At 33.2% G+C, this 16,632-nt stretch overlaps 1 protein-coding gene across 1 annotated transcript in view; it reads left to right on the forward strand.

Moving 5' to 3' along the window:
* Positions 1-16,632, forward strand: part of BRWD1 (bromodomain and WD repeat domain containing 1) — a 150,607-nt gene that overhangs the window by 87,360 nt on the left and 46,615 nt on the right. Inside the window, exons 20-27 of the mRNA XM_027843632.1 lie at positions 825-1,011; positions 2,708-2,833; positions 2,935-3,042; positions 3,512-3,636; positions 4,087-4,169; positions 9,030-9,141; positions 11,050-11,111; positions 16,021-16,176. Of these exons, the coding sequence (XP_027699433.1) occupies positions 825-1,011; positions 2,708-2,833; positions 2,935-3,042; positions 3,512-3,636; positions 4,087-4,169; positions 9,030-9,141; positions 11,050-11,111; positions 16,021-16,176 (959 nt within the window). The remainder of the gene's footprint in view (positions 1-824; positions 1,012-2,707; positions 2,834-2,934; positions 3,043-3,511; positions 3,637-4,086; positions 4,170-9,029; positions 9,142-11,049; positions 11,112-16,020; positions 16,177-16,632) is intronic.

Below are 16,632 nucleotides of genomic sequence, written 5' to 3' on the forward strand. Positions count from 1 at the left end.
TTTTTTTTTTTTTTTAACGTGATTGCCCTTCTCATACTTGAACTAATTAGTCAGCAAATACCTATTTAAGGCCATCAACTGTGTCAGATGTTGGGGATGAGAAGACAAAAGGAAAATATTTGCTGCCCTAAAGGAACTTAAATTCTGTAGCGCCATAGCTTCCCCAGGTCTTCTGTTCTCTAACTTAAACACCTCCAGTTCCTTTGACTTATTTTCCTGCAGACTGTCCAGACCCTTAAACCATATTGGTTGCCCTCCTCTGACACATTCTTTCCAAGGAACTGTTCTTCGGTACTAGAGAAAGTGTTATCACTAGGTTTCAGGAATGCAACAGGATGATTACTTTTTATTCTAGACATTATACCTAAGATCAGGTTAGCTTTTTTGGATGTCATGTATTGGATTTTTGGTTTCTTTAATTTACTAGTTGGCATCTTTGATTGCTTTCAATAAATAATTGCCAAGTAGAAGTCAATAAATTTTCTTACCATTTACTAGGGATAGTAATTGGACCTGTGATTTGATCAGGTAGTCAGCTGCTATTGAGGAACATGTATGAATGAGGATCTGCACTTTCTCTGTCTTAGAAAGGTGCTTAGGACACTGAGAGATTGAATGCCTTGCCCAGTGTCACACAGTTAGTATGTATCAGAGGCAGGACTTGAACCCAGTTTCCTGTGCTGACACCAGCTTTCTGTCTACACCAGTATTACTAAACTTTTGCATTGTTTCCTTTGAAAATTTAAAAGGTCTATTCAGGACATATCATAAATTTTTATGACAACAGTCTTACTGGTTTCATTCATTTAATACATTTTTTATAGTGATTCTTCAGCCAGATATTCTGATTGGAGGGCTGATGTTGGCATTAATCTTCAACCTCCTTTAAGAACCTCATCGCGTCGTAGAATTTTACGGTATTGCAGTAGCTCAGAAGATGAAGTATCTGTTGAGAAGTTATCTACTCCAAAGAGAAGGCGAAAGAGGAAAAAATGTAAACCTAAGAAGTCGGTATGAAAAAAAATCTGTGCTTTCTATAAGTTTATTTTTATTTATTTTACCAATTTAATTATAAGCATTTATTTTTGTTTTCTCCTTCCAACCTCTTCCTTCAAATTGGAAAAAAGAAAACTGTTGTAACATATGCAGTTAAGCAAAACAAATTCCTACATTGGTTATGTCCAAAAACATGTTTCATTTTGGATATTGAGTCCATCGCCTCTCTGTCAGGAGATGACTAGCATGGTTCATCTTTAATCCTCTGGAATACTGATTGGCATTGATGGAATATCTTAAGTCTTTCAAAATTGTTAACCTTTACGATATTGTCCTGTTTTTGCTTATTTTTATTTCACTTTGTATCAGTTCCTGTATGTATGCACAGGTTTCTCTGAAACTGTCTTTTCATCATTTCCTATGGGATAGTGGTATCCTATTACATTAATAAACCCAAATATGTTTAGTGTCTAGTTCTTTGCCACTTTTAAAAAGAGCTAATAGAAATATTTTTTAGCATTACGGTCCTTTTAAACTTTCTTTGGTCTAACTGTGATATAGATCAAGTAGTGGTATCATTGGATATGTGGCTATACAGTTTAGTGACTTTCGGGTCATTGTTCTACATTGCTTTCCAGAATGACTGAAAAAAAAAAAATCACAGCTATACCACAGTATATGAGTGTCTGCTTTCCCCCAGCTCCTTCAAATTTTGTCATTTTTTAAAATCAACTTTACCAATTGACAGGTATGAGGTAGAAATTCAGAGTTGCTTTAATATGCATTTTTAAAGAATGATTAATGTTTTAGAGCACTTATTTTCTATTGATAGGTTTGATTTCTTCCTTTGAAAATGCTTTAACAATTTTATCAATGGGAATGACTTTTTTCTTATAAATTTAAATCAATTATGTATCTTATAAATTAGATCATTATTAGAGAAACTTAAGATTTTTTTCTCCAGTCAACTTTTATCTTCAAAACCTTTTTATTTTATATAATCAAAATTGTGCATTTTGTTTGCTGTGATCTTCTCTAAACCTTACTAATTCATGAACCTTTCCCCTGTCCATAGTTCTGGAAGGTAAAATGTCTTCATTTTTTCCTCTGATTTGTTTATGACATGACCTTTCATACCTGAGTCATGTTATTTGGCTTATTATGTTATTTGGTATGAGATATTGGTCTAGTCATAATTTCTGCTACACTGCTGTCCAGTTTTCCAACATTTTTTGTCAAGGAATAAGTACTCAACTCCAGTAGCTGACATCTTTGAGTTTATCAAATGTTAGGCATCTAAATACTGTGTAGCTGATTTGTTCCACTAATGAACCTTTCTCTTACTTCTTAATCAGCACCAAATTATTTTTATGATTATACTTTGTTGTATATTTTGGGAACTACTACTGCTGGTGCCCCTTTCTCACTATTTTTTTCATTATTTCTCTTGAGATTCTGTACTTTTGGTTCCACCAGATTAATTTTAGTATTATTTCTTAGTATTTTGATTTGTTTGGTGCTAAATAAACAAATTTAGGTAGTGTTGTCATTTTCATTGTATTGGTTCAGTTGTGCTCAATTGTATTGAGCTCAGTTGTTAATTGAGTAATTAACATTTCTTCAATTATTTAAGTCATTCTATTTCTTTAAAGAATGTTTTGCATTCCTATAGTTTTGGGAACACTAATATTTTGGATCTTCTACTGTATAGAATTTGCAAAGGATGACTCCAGCTGAGCTTGAAAATATAGAACTATTATATGAATTTCATCCTCCAGTTTGGATAACAGATACTACACTTCGAAAATCTCCATTTGTTCCTCAAATGGGTGATGAGGTAAGAGTGGTAAATTTTTTGTAGGTATGATAAATTTTGGTAGATAATAAAATCAGGCTTAATTATTTGTTATTCTATATGCCTTAATTTTCTTTTTGTAGGTAATATATTTTCGACAAGGTCATGAAGCTTATGTTGAGGCAGTTAGGAGAAATAATATTTATGAGCTGAACCCCAACAAGGAGCCATGGAAGAAGATGGATCTTAGAGTAAGTTTTATTACCATTTTTTGTGTAAAAACAATTTTACCTTTGCATACCAACACTTAACACATACCTGGCATATAGTAAGTTCTTAATAAATACTTGCTTATTTGACTATAATTAGTTTATGGGTTCATTTTACAACCTTTTGGGAACAACTATATATGCATAGTCATGTAAATTTCCATTTGTCAGTTTTATAAAAGCAAATAACTTTTTACTGTTGTCTTCTAAACCTTAAGATTTAACATAGGCATTGACTTAAAGAAAAATACTATAATAAAAGGTTAAAATGCTAGTCCTAAACATGAAAATAAAAATGTTACTTATTGCCTATACAAACAGAACACTTAAATTGAGAGGAGGGTAAGTGGATAGTGCTATCTGTAAAGGAAGAGATAGGGAGTCTTTAAGAGATTGCTTAATAATGCTTTTAACAGTACCACTCAAGTAACTTTTTAAAAATCTCTTGAAGGATCAAGAATTGGTAAAAATAGTTGGGATGCGGTATGAGGTTGGTCCCCCTACACTATGTTGCCTTAAGCTCGCTTTTATAGACCCAGCCACTGGAAAGCTTCTGGACAAGTCCTTCTCTCTTAAGTATGTATTTTTCTGTTTGTTTAGTTATGAATTAAATTTTGATATCACTAATATGAGTATTGTTCTGTGCTAATGGGTTGGTGCCAATAGCAGATACTTGATGTTCAAAAGGGATGAAAAACCTTGACCTGTCTTTTGCATTCTAGTAAAAAGAGTAAACAAAGAATTGTAGGTATTTGAGAATGTTTATGGTTGTACTCAAGTTGACATGGGGAGGGAGCAAGGGCAAATGGGTTTTTTATAGCAGCCACTTGGGGTTTGAGTCTTAGGTTTGATATTCTGGTGCACTACTCTTGGCATGTGTTGTGAGAATTGCTGACCTATGAGAGAAATTTGTTCTAGTCTTTTTTTGTTTTTTTGTTTTTTGGAACGGGAGCATGTGTTAGGCAGCAGGGAATATTATTGGCTGCAATAATTATGCAATGAAATTAATAAAATACATTATTTTAGATATCATGATATGCCAGATGTTATTGACTTTCTTGTACTACGTCAGTTTTATGATGAAGCACGACAGAGGAACTGGCAAGCTCGTAAGTCTTTTAAGTTTCTACAAAACCTTACATGTTAGGATAGATTATATGATGTGATTGAGTAATGTTGATTTTGTATCTGCATTTAATAATAAGTCTTTGCAAGATTAGTAGACTGTTGTTAATACTAATCTCAATTCAATAACCATTTAGTATATACTATTTGCAATGCATTATTTAATAGATTCTCAACATTTTTTACTTTCAGAAGGGTATGTTTTGGGGAAAGATTTACTATTTAAATAATTCCTTGTGAATACTGAGTGTTTTTTCCATTTTTTTTTTTTGGTAGTTGATACTGGTTTATAACACAAATTGGCCTAAGAATTCCCAGATTATAAACAGAAAACTGTTTTAATTTATTCAGATCTTTCGACCTGATTGCTGTGTTAATCCAAATTTAGATGAGAGGTGTCTAAAGATGTTAGTATTCATTTTGTATACTACACACGATACAAATTAGATTGTAGATATTTATATCTTCAGTGCCCTTCTTGACAGACGTAATTGAAATTAGGCAAACAGGTATACTTATTACATATTTTTTAATCAAATATAGGAATTAGAAAATGAATTACAGAGAAGTTTTTTGTGTCAGGCTCATTTTTTGTTTTGTTTTGTTTTGTATAAGGTTTTTGTTCTCCCATGTTATTGCATAATTGATAATTTGAGTTGACTTTAAATACCCAAAATACACTTAGAAAGTTAGCTTGGTTTTCTACTTCAGAGTTGTACACATTTGCCTTACTATTTAGTGTATATAGTTATATGCTCTCAGGTGTATGGAGGAACAGGTAAGAAAATAATTTTACATTGAGTTTAGTTTATAGCAGAGTTCGTCTTTCTTTCATCAAGTCTTGCTTTCCTCTCATCTGAAAAAAAATCATTTTCAGAGCACATCTAAAACATTTAATATGGCAGGTTTAAAGCCTTTATTATAATAGATCTTCCTAGTTTCTGCACTAAGAAAAGATAAGATCTAGGCAATCATCATCCTTTGAAATACAAGATAATGGGAGAGTACGGTTGCTCTTAACATGCTATTCTTAACAGTAATATCTGCACAGGTAATCAGTATTGTTCTGGGACTAGAAGTAGAGGAAGTTTTTCTTGAAGTAGAATGTCTGGCCAAAAGGAGAAAAAGATGAGGCAGCTGGTACATGTGAGGGTTAACCTTCATACAGTCAAGTCCCAAAGAATTAAAGCTACCATCCGTATATTTTTTGGAACCCCTGGAGACGTAAGTTAGAAGCTCTCATTTTATTTTCCCCTACCCATTTAAGTTTTTAAAAATTTTGTTCTCTACAACTAAACTTGTGGAGATCATATTCAAGTGCTTTCTTGTGACTTAAGTTAAACAGTTTTGTGGCTGAAATTCTTTTACCACATTATTTTTCCATAACTTCAGTTCAGACATTAGTTCCCAAACGTTCAAGACGGTGACATTTGTGGTGCTTTAACACCTGTAATAGACACAAGTTGGTATGCTCTACTTGGGATCTTTTGATTTCTATACTAAAAAGGCTTTTTTTCTCCCACAAGAAAATCTTTGAAAGAAAATCAACTGGCTTCAAAACAAATAATTAACAAGGCTTTTCAGCTACAATTTAAAACATGATCATATTCTTCCTTGCCACTTCATTTGTGACCTGTGCCTTTTTCTGTTTCGGTTGGTGGTCTTGAACTGAAAAGGTTTTTTGTTTGTTGAAATAGAGAAAAATTATCTTGTGCAAATGAAAGAAACTACTATAAAAGTAATTGTTATTTTAAAAATAGAGGCCCTTCTTAACCAGTTTTGTACTTCAGAAAGATAGCTCATTATTATGTTGAGTGCTGTATCACTTTTCTGTTATTAATTATTTTAATCTTCCCTGAATTATTTTAAGTGCCACAATATAACCAAAATTATTTATTATGAAGTATGAAGAATTTTTTTATAATTTTTTTCTATCTTTCATCTCATCAGGTCACTAGTATACATCCATTTCATCATTTTCTTCTTGTTGGTTTTGTTATAAAGTTGATGTTTGTTTTAGAAACAGTGTATCTCTATGGTGAGATCATTTTATTAAAGGTAGACTCTTCAAAATTTTATAGCTAATAATACTTGTTTAATTCTTTGTTGGTATCTGATGTTTCTAGTCAATTTGAGAAATAATGTAGATTTCAAAAGTTGCATCTTAGTTATATTAAAGCATTTTAGGATGTTTGACTCAATCAGTCAAATCAATCTGTGTGGGCCCAAAGTTTTGTAAATCTAGTAGGTAAGGGCTTGTATTTATAAAGTAGCTGTGGTTTTATTTTGTTTTGTTTTGCAAGTTTCCACAAGATACTCTGAAAATTTTTCTTCAGATAGTCTGCTTTTTTGAGAAGCATGCCCCACATAAAGTTGCCCCAAGCAGCACCAGCTTTCATAAATATTCGTAAACTATAATTCAACCACACCCCAAGTCCAGAAGAATTCCAATTAAAATAATTTAATTCCTCACCGCATCCTGAACAATTTAATCAGCTTCCACATAATCTTACTTGTCCTATTTGTTATACCATTCCTAAAAAAGGCAGAAAGTGGATTTGCTTCCAGAGACTCTAGCCTCTCATGCTACCTTTTCTACTCATTTTGCTGGCTATTTCTGGATTCTTTTCTTTCCCAATTCAGTCTCTGTGAAAGTTCCTCTCCTTCCAAAGAAGAGAAATAAAAGGCATTCACTTCTACTTCTCCTTTTGAAGCTAGCCAGCTTACTGACTGATTTCCAAAATGCTCACTAACCAGTTGGTTCTTTTATTCTCCAATAGCCAGATGAAATCTTTTGTGCTCTGAGAGTCATACAACAATTGGAAACTTCAGAGGTAGCTCTGATGGCTTGTGAGATCTTCTCAACTTTCACCCATCAGCATTCAAGCAATTCATCTTGTACATGTTTCTTGAGATTTCCCTATTACAGTCAAGTCTCTCTAAAGACTGATTTTAAAGTTTTATGATTTATGGGACTGTCTCTTAGGAGACTCCTAGTCCCACTTACAGTATTATTCCCGTGGAACTAGTTACCTTTAACAATATTGTTGCACTTAAAGCTACAGTAGTGCTTGAAAATTTATCTTATTTCTCTTTTTCATTACAAAGAATTAGAATCACGAATTTTTGTGAGTTGTTTTATAGTTTTCTTACGGCAGTGTGGGTAGCTTTTTTTAGTGATGGTTTTGGATTGACAGCAAAGGGTGTGTTTCTTTTAAAAAATTATGTGTGTATATAGGCATATATTTATGTGTATATATACACACATATATGTATATGAAACAATGATGAATTTAAAACACATTACATATAGAATAAAAACCATGAAAAATTTAGTTGTAGAATATTTAAACCACACATTTTTAAATTTAAAAATTTAAATTTAAATTTAATTTAATTTTTAATTTAAATTTAGAAATTTAAACCAGCAGCCTTTATTACTAAAAACAAGTATATACACCTTATAAATTCATAACTTTGTTCATGTTATTTTTATCATACCCTATTTTCCTCTCAACATTTTTTTTGTCTGAGAGTATTTACATAATTGCATTGTCTTTCATCCTTCATAAAATATTTTTACAAACATTTATGTAGTACTTTCCGTGGTGTCAAATGTGGTAGGTATTTAATATTTTATACTTTTTAATAATAAACACAAGTTTCTGTGACATATATAAAGCTACTCTTTTATATAGAGCTTTAAGGCTTACAAACCATTTTATAAATATTATCTCTCTTAATACTTATAACAACTTTAGAAGGAAGATACTATTATTCCCATTTTATAGGTGATGAAACAAGCTGAGGGGTTAAATGACTTGCCCAAGACCATATAGCTAGTAAAGGTGTGAGGCAGGATTCGAATTCTATCCTTTGTGACTCCAAGTCCAGTGTTCCATCTATTGCACCACCTAGCTAGAGATGATAGTTAGAGGTATTGTCTTATTTAAGAATCAGATTATTATTTCTAGTTTAGTTATCTCTAGTTACATAATAGCTAACATTTATATATAAGGCAGCTAGGTTGAATATCAGATGGAGTGCCAGACCAGGAGTCAGAAAGACCTGAGTTCTTGTCCTGCCACTTCCTAGCTATATGAACATGAGCAAATCACTTAACTTCTGTCTCTAATCTGTAAAATGAAGATAATAATAACACCTAATTCCTAGAATTATTGTGAGAATAAAATGAGATAATACTTTTCAAGTGCTTAGTAAACCTTAAAGTACTACATACATGCTAGCTAGCTTTTATAATAATGATGATAATCATTATTATTATTATTATTATATAGCACTTTAAAATTTATAAAGCATTTTACATTCATTCTTTCAGATAGTAACAGCTTTAGGAATTGGAATGCTATGTGGTAAATTTCCAGCTTGTTAGCAGCTTGCTAAAATTCTAGCTTATTATGGGCTTGTATAATTGTGATTTTTTTTCTTTTGATGATGGCATATATTTAATTTGGGTACCTGAACTAGACAAATGCATTCTGATTTAGACTGTGTTGTGTTCCCAGTGTGTTTCTATTTGTTGTTTGATATTTTAGTAGTTTTATTAATGCAGGCATCAGTATTTGTCCTGGTGAGAGTTTTTGGACTCAGTAAGTTTTTTAGTTTAGTATAATTCATTATAGCCACTAAACGGTCACATTAGTTATGGGACTTTCTAGTCATTGATATGGTAATATCAACAACTCAAGTGAATAAGTAATTTTTATCAGAAATTTTATTTAAAATAAGAAAATAATGTTGTTCATTGTGTACTTCCTGCATAATCTTTTTAAAAGTCTGGTAGTTCTTTGCATTTTAAAAAATAGTTGCTATTTCTTTTACAGGAGACAGATTTCGATCTATAATTGATGATGCTTGGTGGTTTGGAACAGTGTTAAGTCAAGAGCCCTTTCAACCACAATATCCAGATAGTCATTTCCAATGTTACAATGTTAAGTATGTACAAAGATTTATGTTTACTATTCATTCAACACACATTTATTAAGTCCCTACTATGTGCACATACTATTCTAATTCCTTAAGTTAGAAAGATATATATGACACAGACCCTGGGAAGATAAGATCAGAAATAACTGATACAAAGGAGAAGAACAATGGATTAGCACTCTTAGAAAACTGAGGAGGTAGCTACCCTTTTCATCAAGGGATAGAAGTGGTGGGTTCAATACTAATGGAAGCTACCTGGAAGAGAAGTTGTGCCTGAGTTGGAGCTTGAAGGAAATGAAGTTTGGGGATAGGAGAAAGCAAGATGTGAATAAGGAATGGAAAATAATCCAGTTTGGGTGCCATATTGAATATTTGAATAACAGTTCACTTTTGTGTGGTGATTTAAGGTTTATGAAATACAACACAATAGGAAATAGTGTAAGATAAAGGTAGGAAAAAATCAGATTGTAGAGAAACTTGAATGCCATAATCAAAAGTTTCTACTTTATTCAATCAGTAATGGAAAACCCATAAAGGTTTTTGTGTGGATTGGTAATGTCATCAGAACTGTTTATTAGGATGATTACTTGTATGATGTATAAAGAATGTATAGATAAGAGGAGGGTAGATGAGAGACAGACTTGTAATACAGATTATTACAATAGTCTAGGTAATAAGAGGATCTGAACAAAAGCTTTTATGGTGGGAGTTGAGGAAAAGAGGGGGTGGATATGAAGTAGATTTAACAACACTTTTACATGATTGGATTTATAGTGGTGTCAAAGATGACTTGAGGGATTCTTAACTTGGGATCCCTAAACTTGGTTTTTAAATTTTTATAACATTGTATTTCAGAATAATTGGTTTCCTTCATAATGCCTTTTTTATTTTATATATTTAAAAACATTCTGAGGAGTCTATAGGTTTCACCACAATTCCAAAAGAAATACATGACACAAAAAAGTTAATAACCTTGGCTGTAGGTGACTGGGTAGATAAGGTTACCTACCATCACCATCAACAGAAAAGTTAGGGAGAGGAACAGGTTTGAGGAGGAGAGAATAAATTCAGTTTTGGACATAATGAGTTTAAAGCTTGTGGGCCCATCCTGATGGACATAGCTAGCTGGCATTTGGAAACATGGGACTGGCAACCTGGGGAGAAAGTGGGAGCAAGAGATACTGATTTGAGAGTCGTCTGCATTAAGGGATACTATAATTGAAGGTATTGAAGAGCTAAAGATGTGAGTTGGGGTATGAATGAGGAGTCTGCAGAAATGATGAAAGAGTGGTAAGGGAGATGAGGAGTCACTGTCATAGAAGCCAGAGGAACGGAGAATATTTATGAAAATCAGAAAGACATGTCTGACACCAGTCAAACAGAAACAGGAAGATGCCAAATTGTGTGCCAAGAAATACAGGGTATCCCCAAAGATCTTGTTTCAGTTTTAAGTTTAAAACTGAAACAAGACTTTTGAAGCATTCTTTATAATATAGAATATTTAAGTTGTCTCTCCCTATAAAATATAAGCTCCTTGAAGGCAGAAGCTGACATGCTTTTGTATTTATATCTCCAGAGCTTAGCATAGTGCTTGGTACATGGTAAGCAATGAAAATTTTTTTTTTATTCAATATCTGAGGGAGATTTTTTAAAAATTCACTTAGTTTAGCCTTACAGTAAGGATTCATTATGTTAAAGATCAGAAGATGGGTTGATATTGATTTGACTAGATATAATGCCATTTTAAACAATGCAAATAGTGTTTACATTTTAATTTTTAGACTAGTTAATATCTTACATCATTAGTCATGTTCCTTTTTTAAAAATCTGCCAATGGTGTCTAGTCCCAGCTATCATTTAAAATGTTTTTTACAAAGACTTAACTCTTTCTTTTTCTCTGACCTACTGATTAAATAGGTGGGACAATACTGAAATAGAAAAGCTTAGTCCGTGGGATATGGAGCCAATTCCTGATAATGGTATGTGGAAACTAACTAAATTATAAAGAATCATAGAATTTTAGATCTAAAAGAGGCTTTAGGGATTGAAGTCAATCCTGTCATTTACATATGAGCAAACAAGCCCAAAAAGGAAAATTATTTGCCCAGAGTCTCACAGTTATTAGTAGACATCAAGACTTGATTTTAGATTTCATATCATCTGATCAAATTCAACATTTCTGAATCTAAATTTGTTATATCTTCCCAATCTGACCAGTTTTATTAGTTCTTTTAATGATTTTTTTTTCAGTCTCAATCTTGGCATTATCTTGATTACCTAGATATCTTCACTTCACTTCTGTCTTATTTTCTTTTTATTACATAATTTTATCTTTTCACTGTTTTACCTTTTAATAAAGCTGACAGCATAATAACCAATGGAATTCATTTAACACTTTAGAATTTACAATATTTTGAAGATAGTAGGAAGTGTTCTTTTTGGTCTGGTTCTATGGTTTCATCAATGAAGGAAAATCCTGATATGGAACTCCTTCCTCTGTTGTAGAACAGCAAGTCATTTGTAACTTAAAGAGCTGCCTTTGGCATAGAGAAGTTAAGTGCTTTGCCCATGATCACACAGGTAATATATGTGAGAGGTGGGATTTGAACTTGTGTCTTCTTGACTGAAGCTGGACTTCTTTAGTATGCCATGCTGCCCATAGAGGTTATTCTTTCCATTTTACATATGGGAGAACTAAGACCCAGAGAAGTTGTGGTTTGTCTGTTGTGACATATCATGGAAGTAATGGAGCTAGGACTTGAACAAAGAGCTCTTGACCCCAAGTCTACTGTTCTTTTCCATTATGCTATTATTGATAAATGTAGAAATTATAGTGCTCTTTCTTGGGATGCCAAATACTAAAGAAAAATTATTCCCACTATCCCTTGCCTTCACTTCTGCTCATGCACATGCTGTTGAACAAATCTAGAGAAGATCATGAAACCATGCTGAGCCCATTACAAATTTATGTTATAATCTTAACTGGAACCTCACTGCAACAAGGCAATCATTTTTTACCTCTCTAATCCACAACAACTTTTTATCCTTCCTTAAACCTCCCAACAGTTCTCCTTTCCCCACTTTCTTACCTCAGAACCTTGCTTCACTTTCACTGGAAAAAATTGAGGCCATTTGCTGAGAGCTTCCTATTCTTTGTTCCTTCTTCTCAAATCACTCGGTGGTTTCTCCCGTTGTTTACTCCTTCCACCTCTTTTACCCAAAGAAATGACTCTTCTTGCCGAGGCAAACCCCTCTACATGCCCAAGTGATCCCATTCCATCCTGTCTTCTCCAATAGATTACCCCTTTATCATTCCTACTTTCTCACTAATTTTCAGTTTCTCTCTTTCTATTGTCTGCTTCCTACAGATATGTCCATGTCTCCCCTCTATCCTCAGAAAGCCCTCATTTAATCTGTCCATTGTCCCTTGGTTATTATCCTATATCTCTCCTTTTGTGGCAAAACTTGAGAAGGGCCATCTGAAAAAGACCCCTCTATCACCTTTTCTCTTCTTCTTAACTCTCTGAAATTTAGCTCTCTGGCTTCATTTGATTGAATCTTCTCTTTCCAAAGTTGCGTATGATCTTTTAATTGCCAAATCTAATGACTTTTTCATAGTCCTCATTTTTCTTGACTTCTCTGCCACCTTCACGCTGTCAGTCAAGCTCTTCTCCTTGATAACTCCATTCTGTCTAGGTTTTTGTGATACTACTCTTTCTGGGTTCTCCTCCAAACTGCTGCTTTTTTCTCCTATGCTGGATCTTCATCCACATCATACCTGCTAACAGTCAGTCTTATATTCTACCTCTACACTATTTCACTCAGTGATCTTACCAGTTCCTATGGTTTCAGTTATTACCCCTATATTGATGACTCTCAGAGCCATCTGTGACTTAACCATATTACCCCTCTTATTCTACTAGTGTGATCACCTTCAGGATCAAATATAAAACCCCCTATTTGGCTTTCAAAGCCCTTTGGAACCCAGCTTCTTCCTACCCTTTCATAGTCTTATTATACTTTTACCACTCTCCATGCATTCTGCAAGCCAGTAATACTAGCCTTCTTACTGTTATTATCACATGACATTCTCTCTCCCAAATGTTGAACATTTTGAGTGGCTATTTTTTGTGTCTAAAATACTATTTTTCCTTATCCATGCCTCACAGCTTTCCTTGCTTCCTGTAGATATCAGCTGAAGTTCCACCTTCTGCAAGAAATCCCACCCAATCTTCCTTAATCTTAATTTCCTCTTCTAATACCATCAGTTTATCCTTTATATATTCTATTTGTACATACTTGCTTGTATGATGTTTCCTTCTTTATATATACTAAGCACCTTGAGAGCAGGATTGTTTTTTATTTGTTTTGGGTTTTTTGCTTTTCTGTGTTTCCCCTGTACTTAGCACATTACCTGGTACATTGTGGGTGCTTAATAAAATGCTGGTGAACTGACTGACTGATGTGCCCATATCAATTTCACCTTTTCTGTTAATCATCTTTTTTATATTCCCTGGGCATAATCCTTCAATCTTTTTGCTTCTATAGTCCATGTTTGTAGTCTAATTTACATCCTTATTTGAAAAGATAGAAGCCATATTGCATGAGATCCCATACCTACCTTCACCTCAACATATCTCTATGTATACAATCTCCTCCTTTTGGTCTGAGAGAGTTGTCGCTTTCTCTCCAGAAAAACACCTGGGGTTCTCCTCCCACATCTTTCCAACCTACCCTCTAGGTGATTTCCCAATAGATCTTGACATTTTTAAAACAATAAAATTTTTGTTCACCTTGCAAACAGGTTAACTGCTTCTTTTTTTAACTTTTCCGTTCCAGATTTCTTCAATCCATGGTTTTTGTGCAGTCTCCTTGACTCTGACTCTTGACCTCAGTACTTTGACTCCTAAAGATATTTGATGTTAACCACTTGAAATGATTTCCTCTTTCCGTGACATCCTTATTTTCATTTCTGTTACTAAATGCCGTTTGTGTTCTGATTTGTGTCTATCAGTATGTCCAAGACTTAATGATTTTAGATTTCATATCATCTGATGAAGTTCAACATTTCTAAATCTAAATTTGTTATATCTTCCCAATCTGACCAGTTTTATTAGTTCTTTTAATGATTTTTTTTTCAGTCTCAATCTTGGCATTATCTTTACTTCCCATTTCCTTTACCTTTTATAATCCATCGGTTATTAATTCCTATCAGTTCTTTCTTCACTATGTATGTATTTATCCTTTATCTACTACTACTGTAAACACTCTAAGCTAAATATCCTCATCATGTTACTGAGTTTTTGTGAATATTTTACTAACTTGTCTTTTATTTCTTTTTTCCTTCAAGCTATTCTCTGAACTTTGGAAAGATTATAGGTGTTTTGTGGATCTTTGATTTCATTAATGTGTATGCTCCCTTCAACAATACAGTTTATCACAAATAGGATGTTTGCTCATTCTTTGTGAACTTCTGCCTGTGTTCTCCCATAAGTTCACCTAGCATTATCGAACACCTTCCTTGTAGTTTCCTGGACAAATTCCTGTTCTTTTTTAATTAAAACTAAAACTTAATTGCACTTATCAGCAAATAGATAATTTATGAAGAGTGCTTCTGTGGCATGCCATTCATGAAACATGAAATAATCCAGTGTTATTGTTGGCATTACTGACAGTGTTTCAGAGCATTCTGTATACAACAGTATTATCACATTCCTACCATGATTCTAAAGTACATCCTAAACATCTGGTGACTAATATTATATGTATTATAAAAATTAGGAAAGTTCAGGCTTCATCTTTTCCCAAATGTATTTCTTTGTTTGCAAAATTCATATTCAAATAGTTGTGTTTCTTATTTTTATACAGAAGTTCTTTCAAATACCAAATAATTATCAGAAAGGATATAGAAATAGTAGAGTAAAATCTTGATCCAGAAAGTATAAGAATTAATACATTGAGTACAATTAGCATTTATTATGACATATTTTAAGACAAATTTTAAATTTATTTTTAGAAATAAATTTATTTTTATATGTATTTATGATGTGTCTCCAATTGCCTTCCTTCAATTAGTCAAAAAAAAAAAAGAAGAAAAGGAAATGAAAACCTTCATTAAAAACACGCATAGTCCTGTGAAACAAATCCATATGTTGGCAATGTGGGGAAAACATATGTTTCTTTCTAAATTTAATGTTTATCACTTATATGACAGGAAGTGAGGTAGAGTATTTTGTCTTCAGTCTTTTGTCCTTGTAGTTTATCATTGATCATTTCAAAGTTTTCTTAAATCATTGCTCTCATAATAACTCCCACCTACCCATGCGTGCCTTCTGTAGGGTCCTGTGATGATGCTATATGTTTTGCCTACCATATCAAGTCCAAAATCATCTTCCTTGGCTTTCAAGCTCTGTGATTCAACCCTTTGCACTTCCTGGAGGAGGATAACCCCATGGCACAGCCATTAAGAGTGAGCTGAAATTTTAGGGAAGAAAATCCCTACTTCCCTGTGTCCACAAGGCAGTTAGGTGGCACAGTAGATAAAGAGCCAGACCTGGAGTCAGGAAGAACTGAGTTCAAATATGGCCTCAGGCACTTAATAGCTATGTGATCCTGGGCGAGTCACTTTGTCTCTCTTTGCGTCTGTTTTCTCTACTGTGAAAAGGAGTAATAATAGCATCTGCTTCTCAGGGTTGTTGTAAGGATCGAATGAGGTAATAACTATAAAGCACTTAGCATGGTGCCTGGCACATAGTAAGCACTTTATAAATGTTAACTATTAAAAGTGTAAAAGATTTGTAAAGTGAGATGTTTGAATGTAAAAGTATAGTTTTATATTTTCCTATTCATTCTTTTTTTTTCTTGTGTCATATTTTTATTTATATATAGTTGATCCACCTGAAGAATTGGGAGCTAGTATTTCAGTGACTTCAGATGAACTAGAGAAGTTGTTATACAAACCCCAGAATGGTGAATGGGGTAAAAAATCCCGGGATGAAGAATGTGAAAGAATAATCAATGGCATTGATCAGCTTTTGAATCTTGGTAACAGTTTACATTTTATTAGAAATATCAAAATTTTGCAAATCATCAACACAAATTGTTGTTTATGAGATATTTACATTGTATTTTGAATTAATGTTTTGGTTTTACTAGTTATCTTAATTTGACTATTTCCTTGGTGAATAATTTTGAGAGAAATGACAGGATTTAATTTCTTTTTAAAAATAAGATTTATTGGTGTCCTTTGTTTTTATATTGTTCATTTCTGGAAATCTTGTTTTGCAAATAAGAAAAAAATATACAGTACAGTCACTGTATGGAAGTACAGTGTGTTCCAAGCTTTCAGTGTCTTAAAGATCTTAGATCCAAGTCAAAGTCTGATTGTTAACCCTTTCCCCCGCTCCTTTCCTTTGGCCTTGGTCTGAGCTCTACAAGTTTCTGACTTGGGTTTGGGTCTGAGCAACAGTAGAATGCTGCTAGACTCAGCCCTTTATTAGC

This window comes from Vombatus ursinus, unplaced genomic scaffold (genome assembly GCF_900497805.2).
Source record: "Vombatus ursinus unplaced genomic scaffold, bare-nosed wombat genome assembly UNPS02014924.1, whole genome shotgun sequence".
NCBI classification, from domain to species: domain Eukaryota; kingdom Metazoa; phylum Chordata; class Mammalia; order Diprotodontia; family Vombatidae; genus Vombatus; species Vombatus ursinus.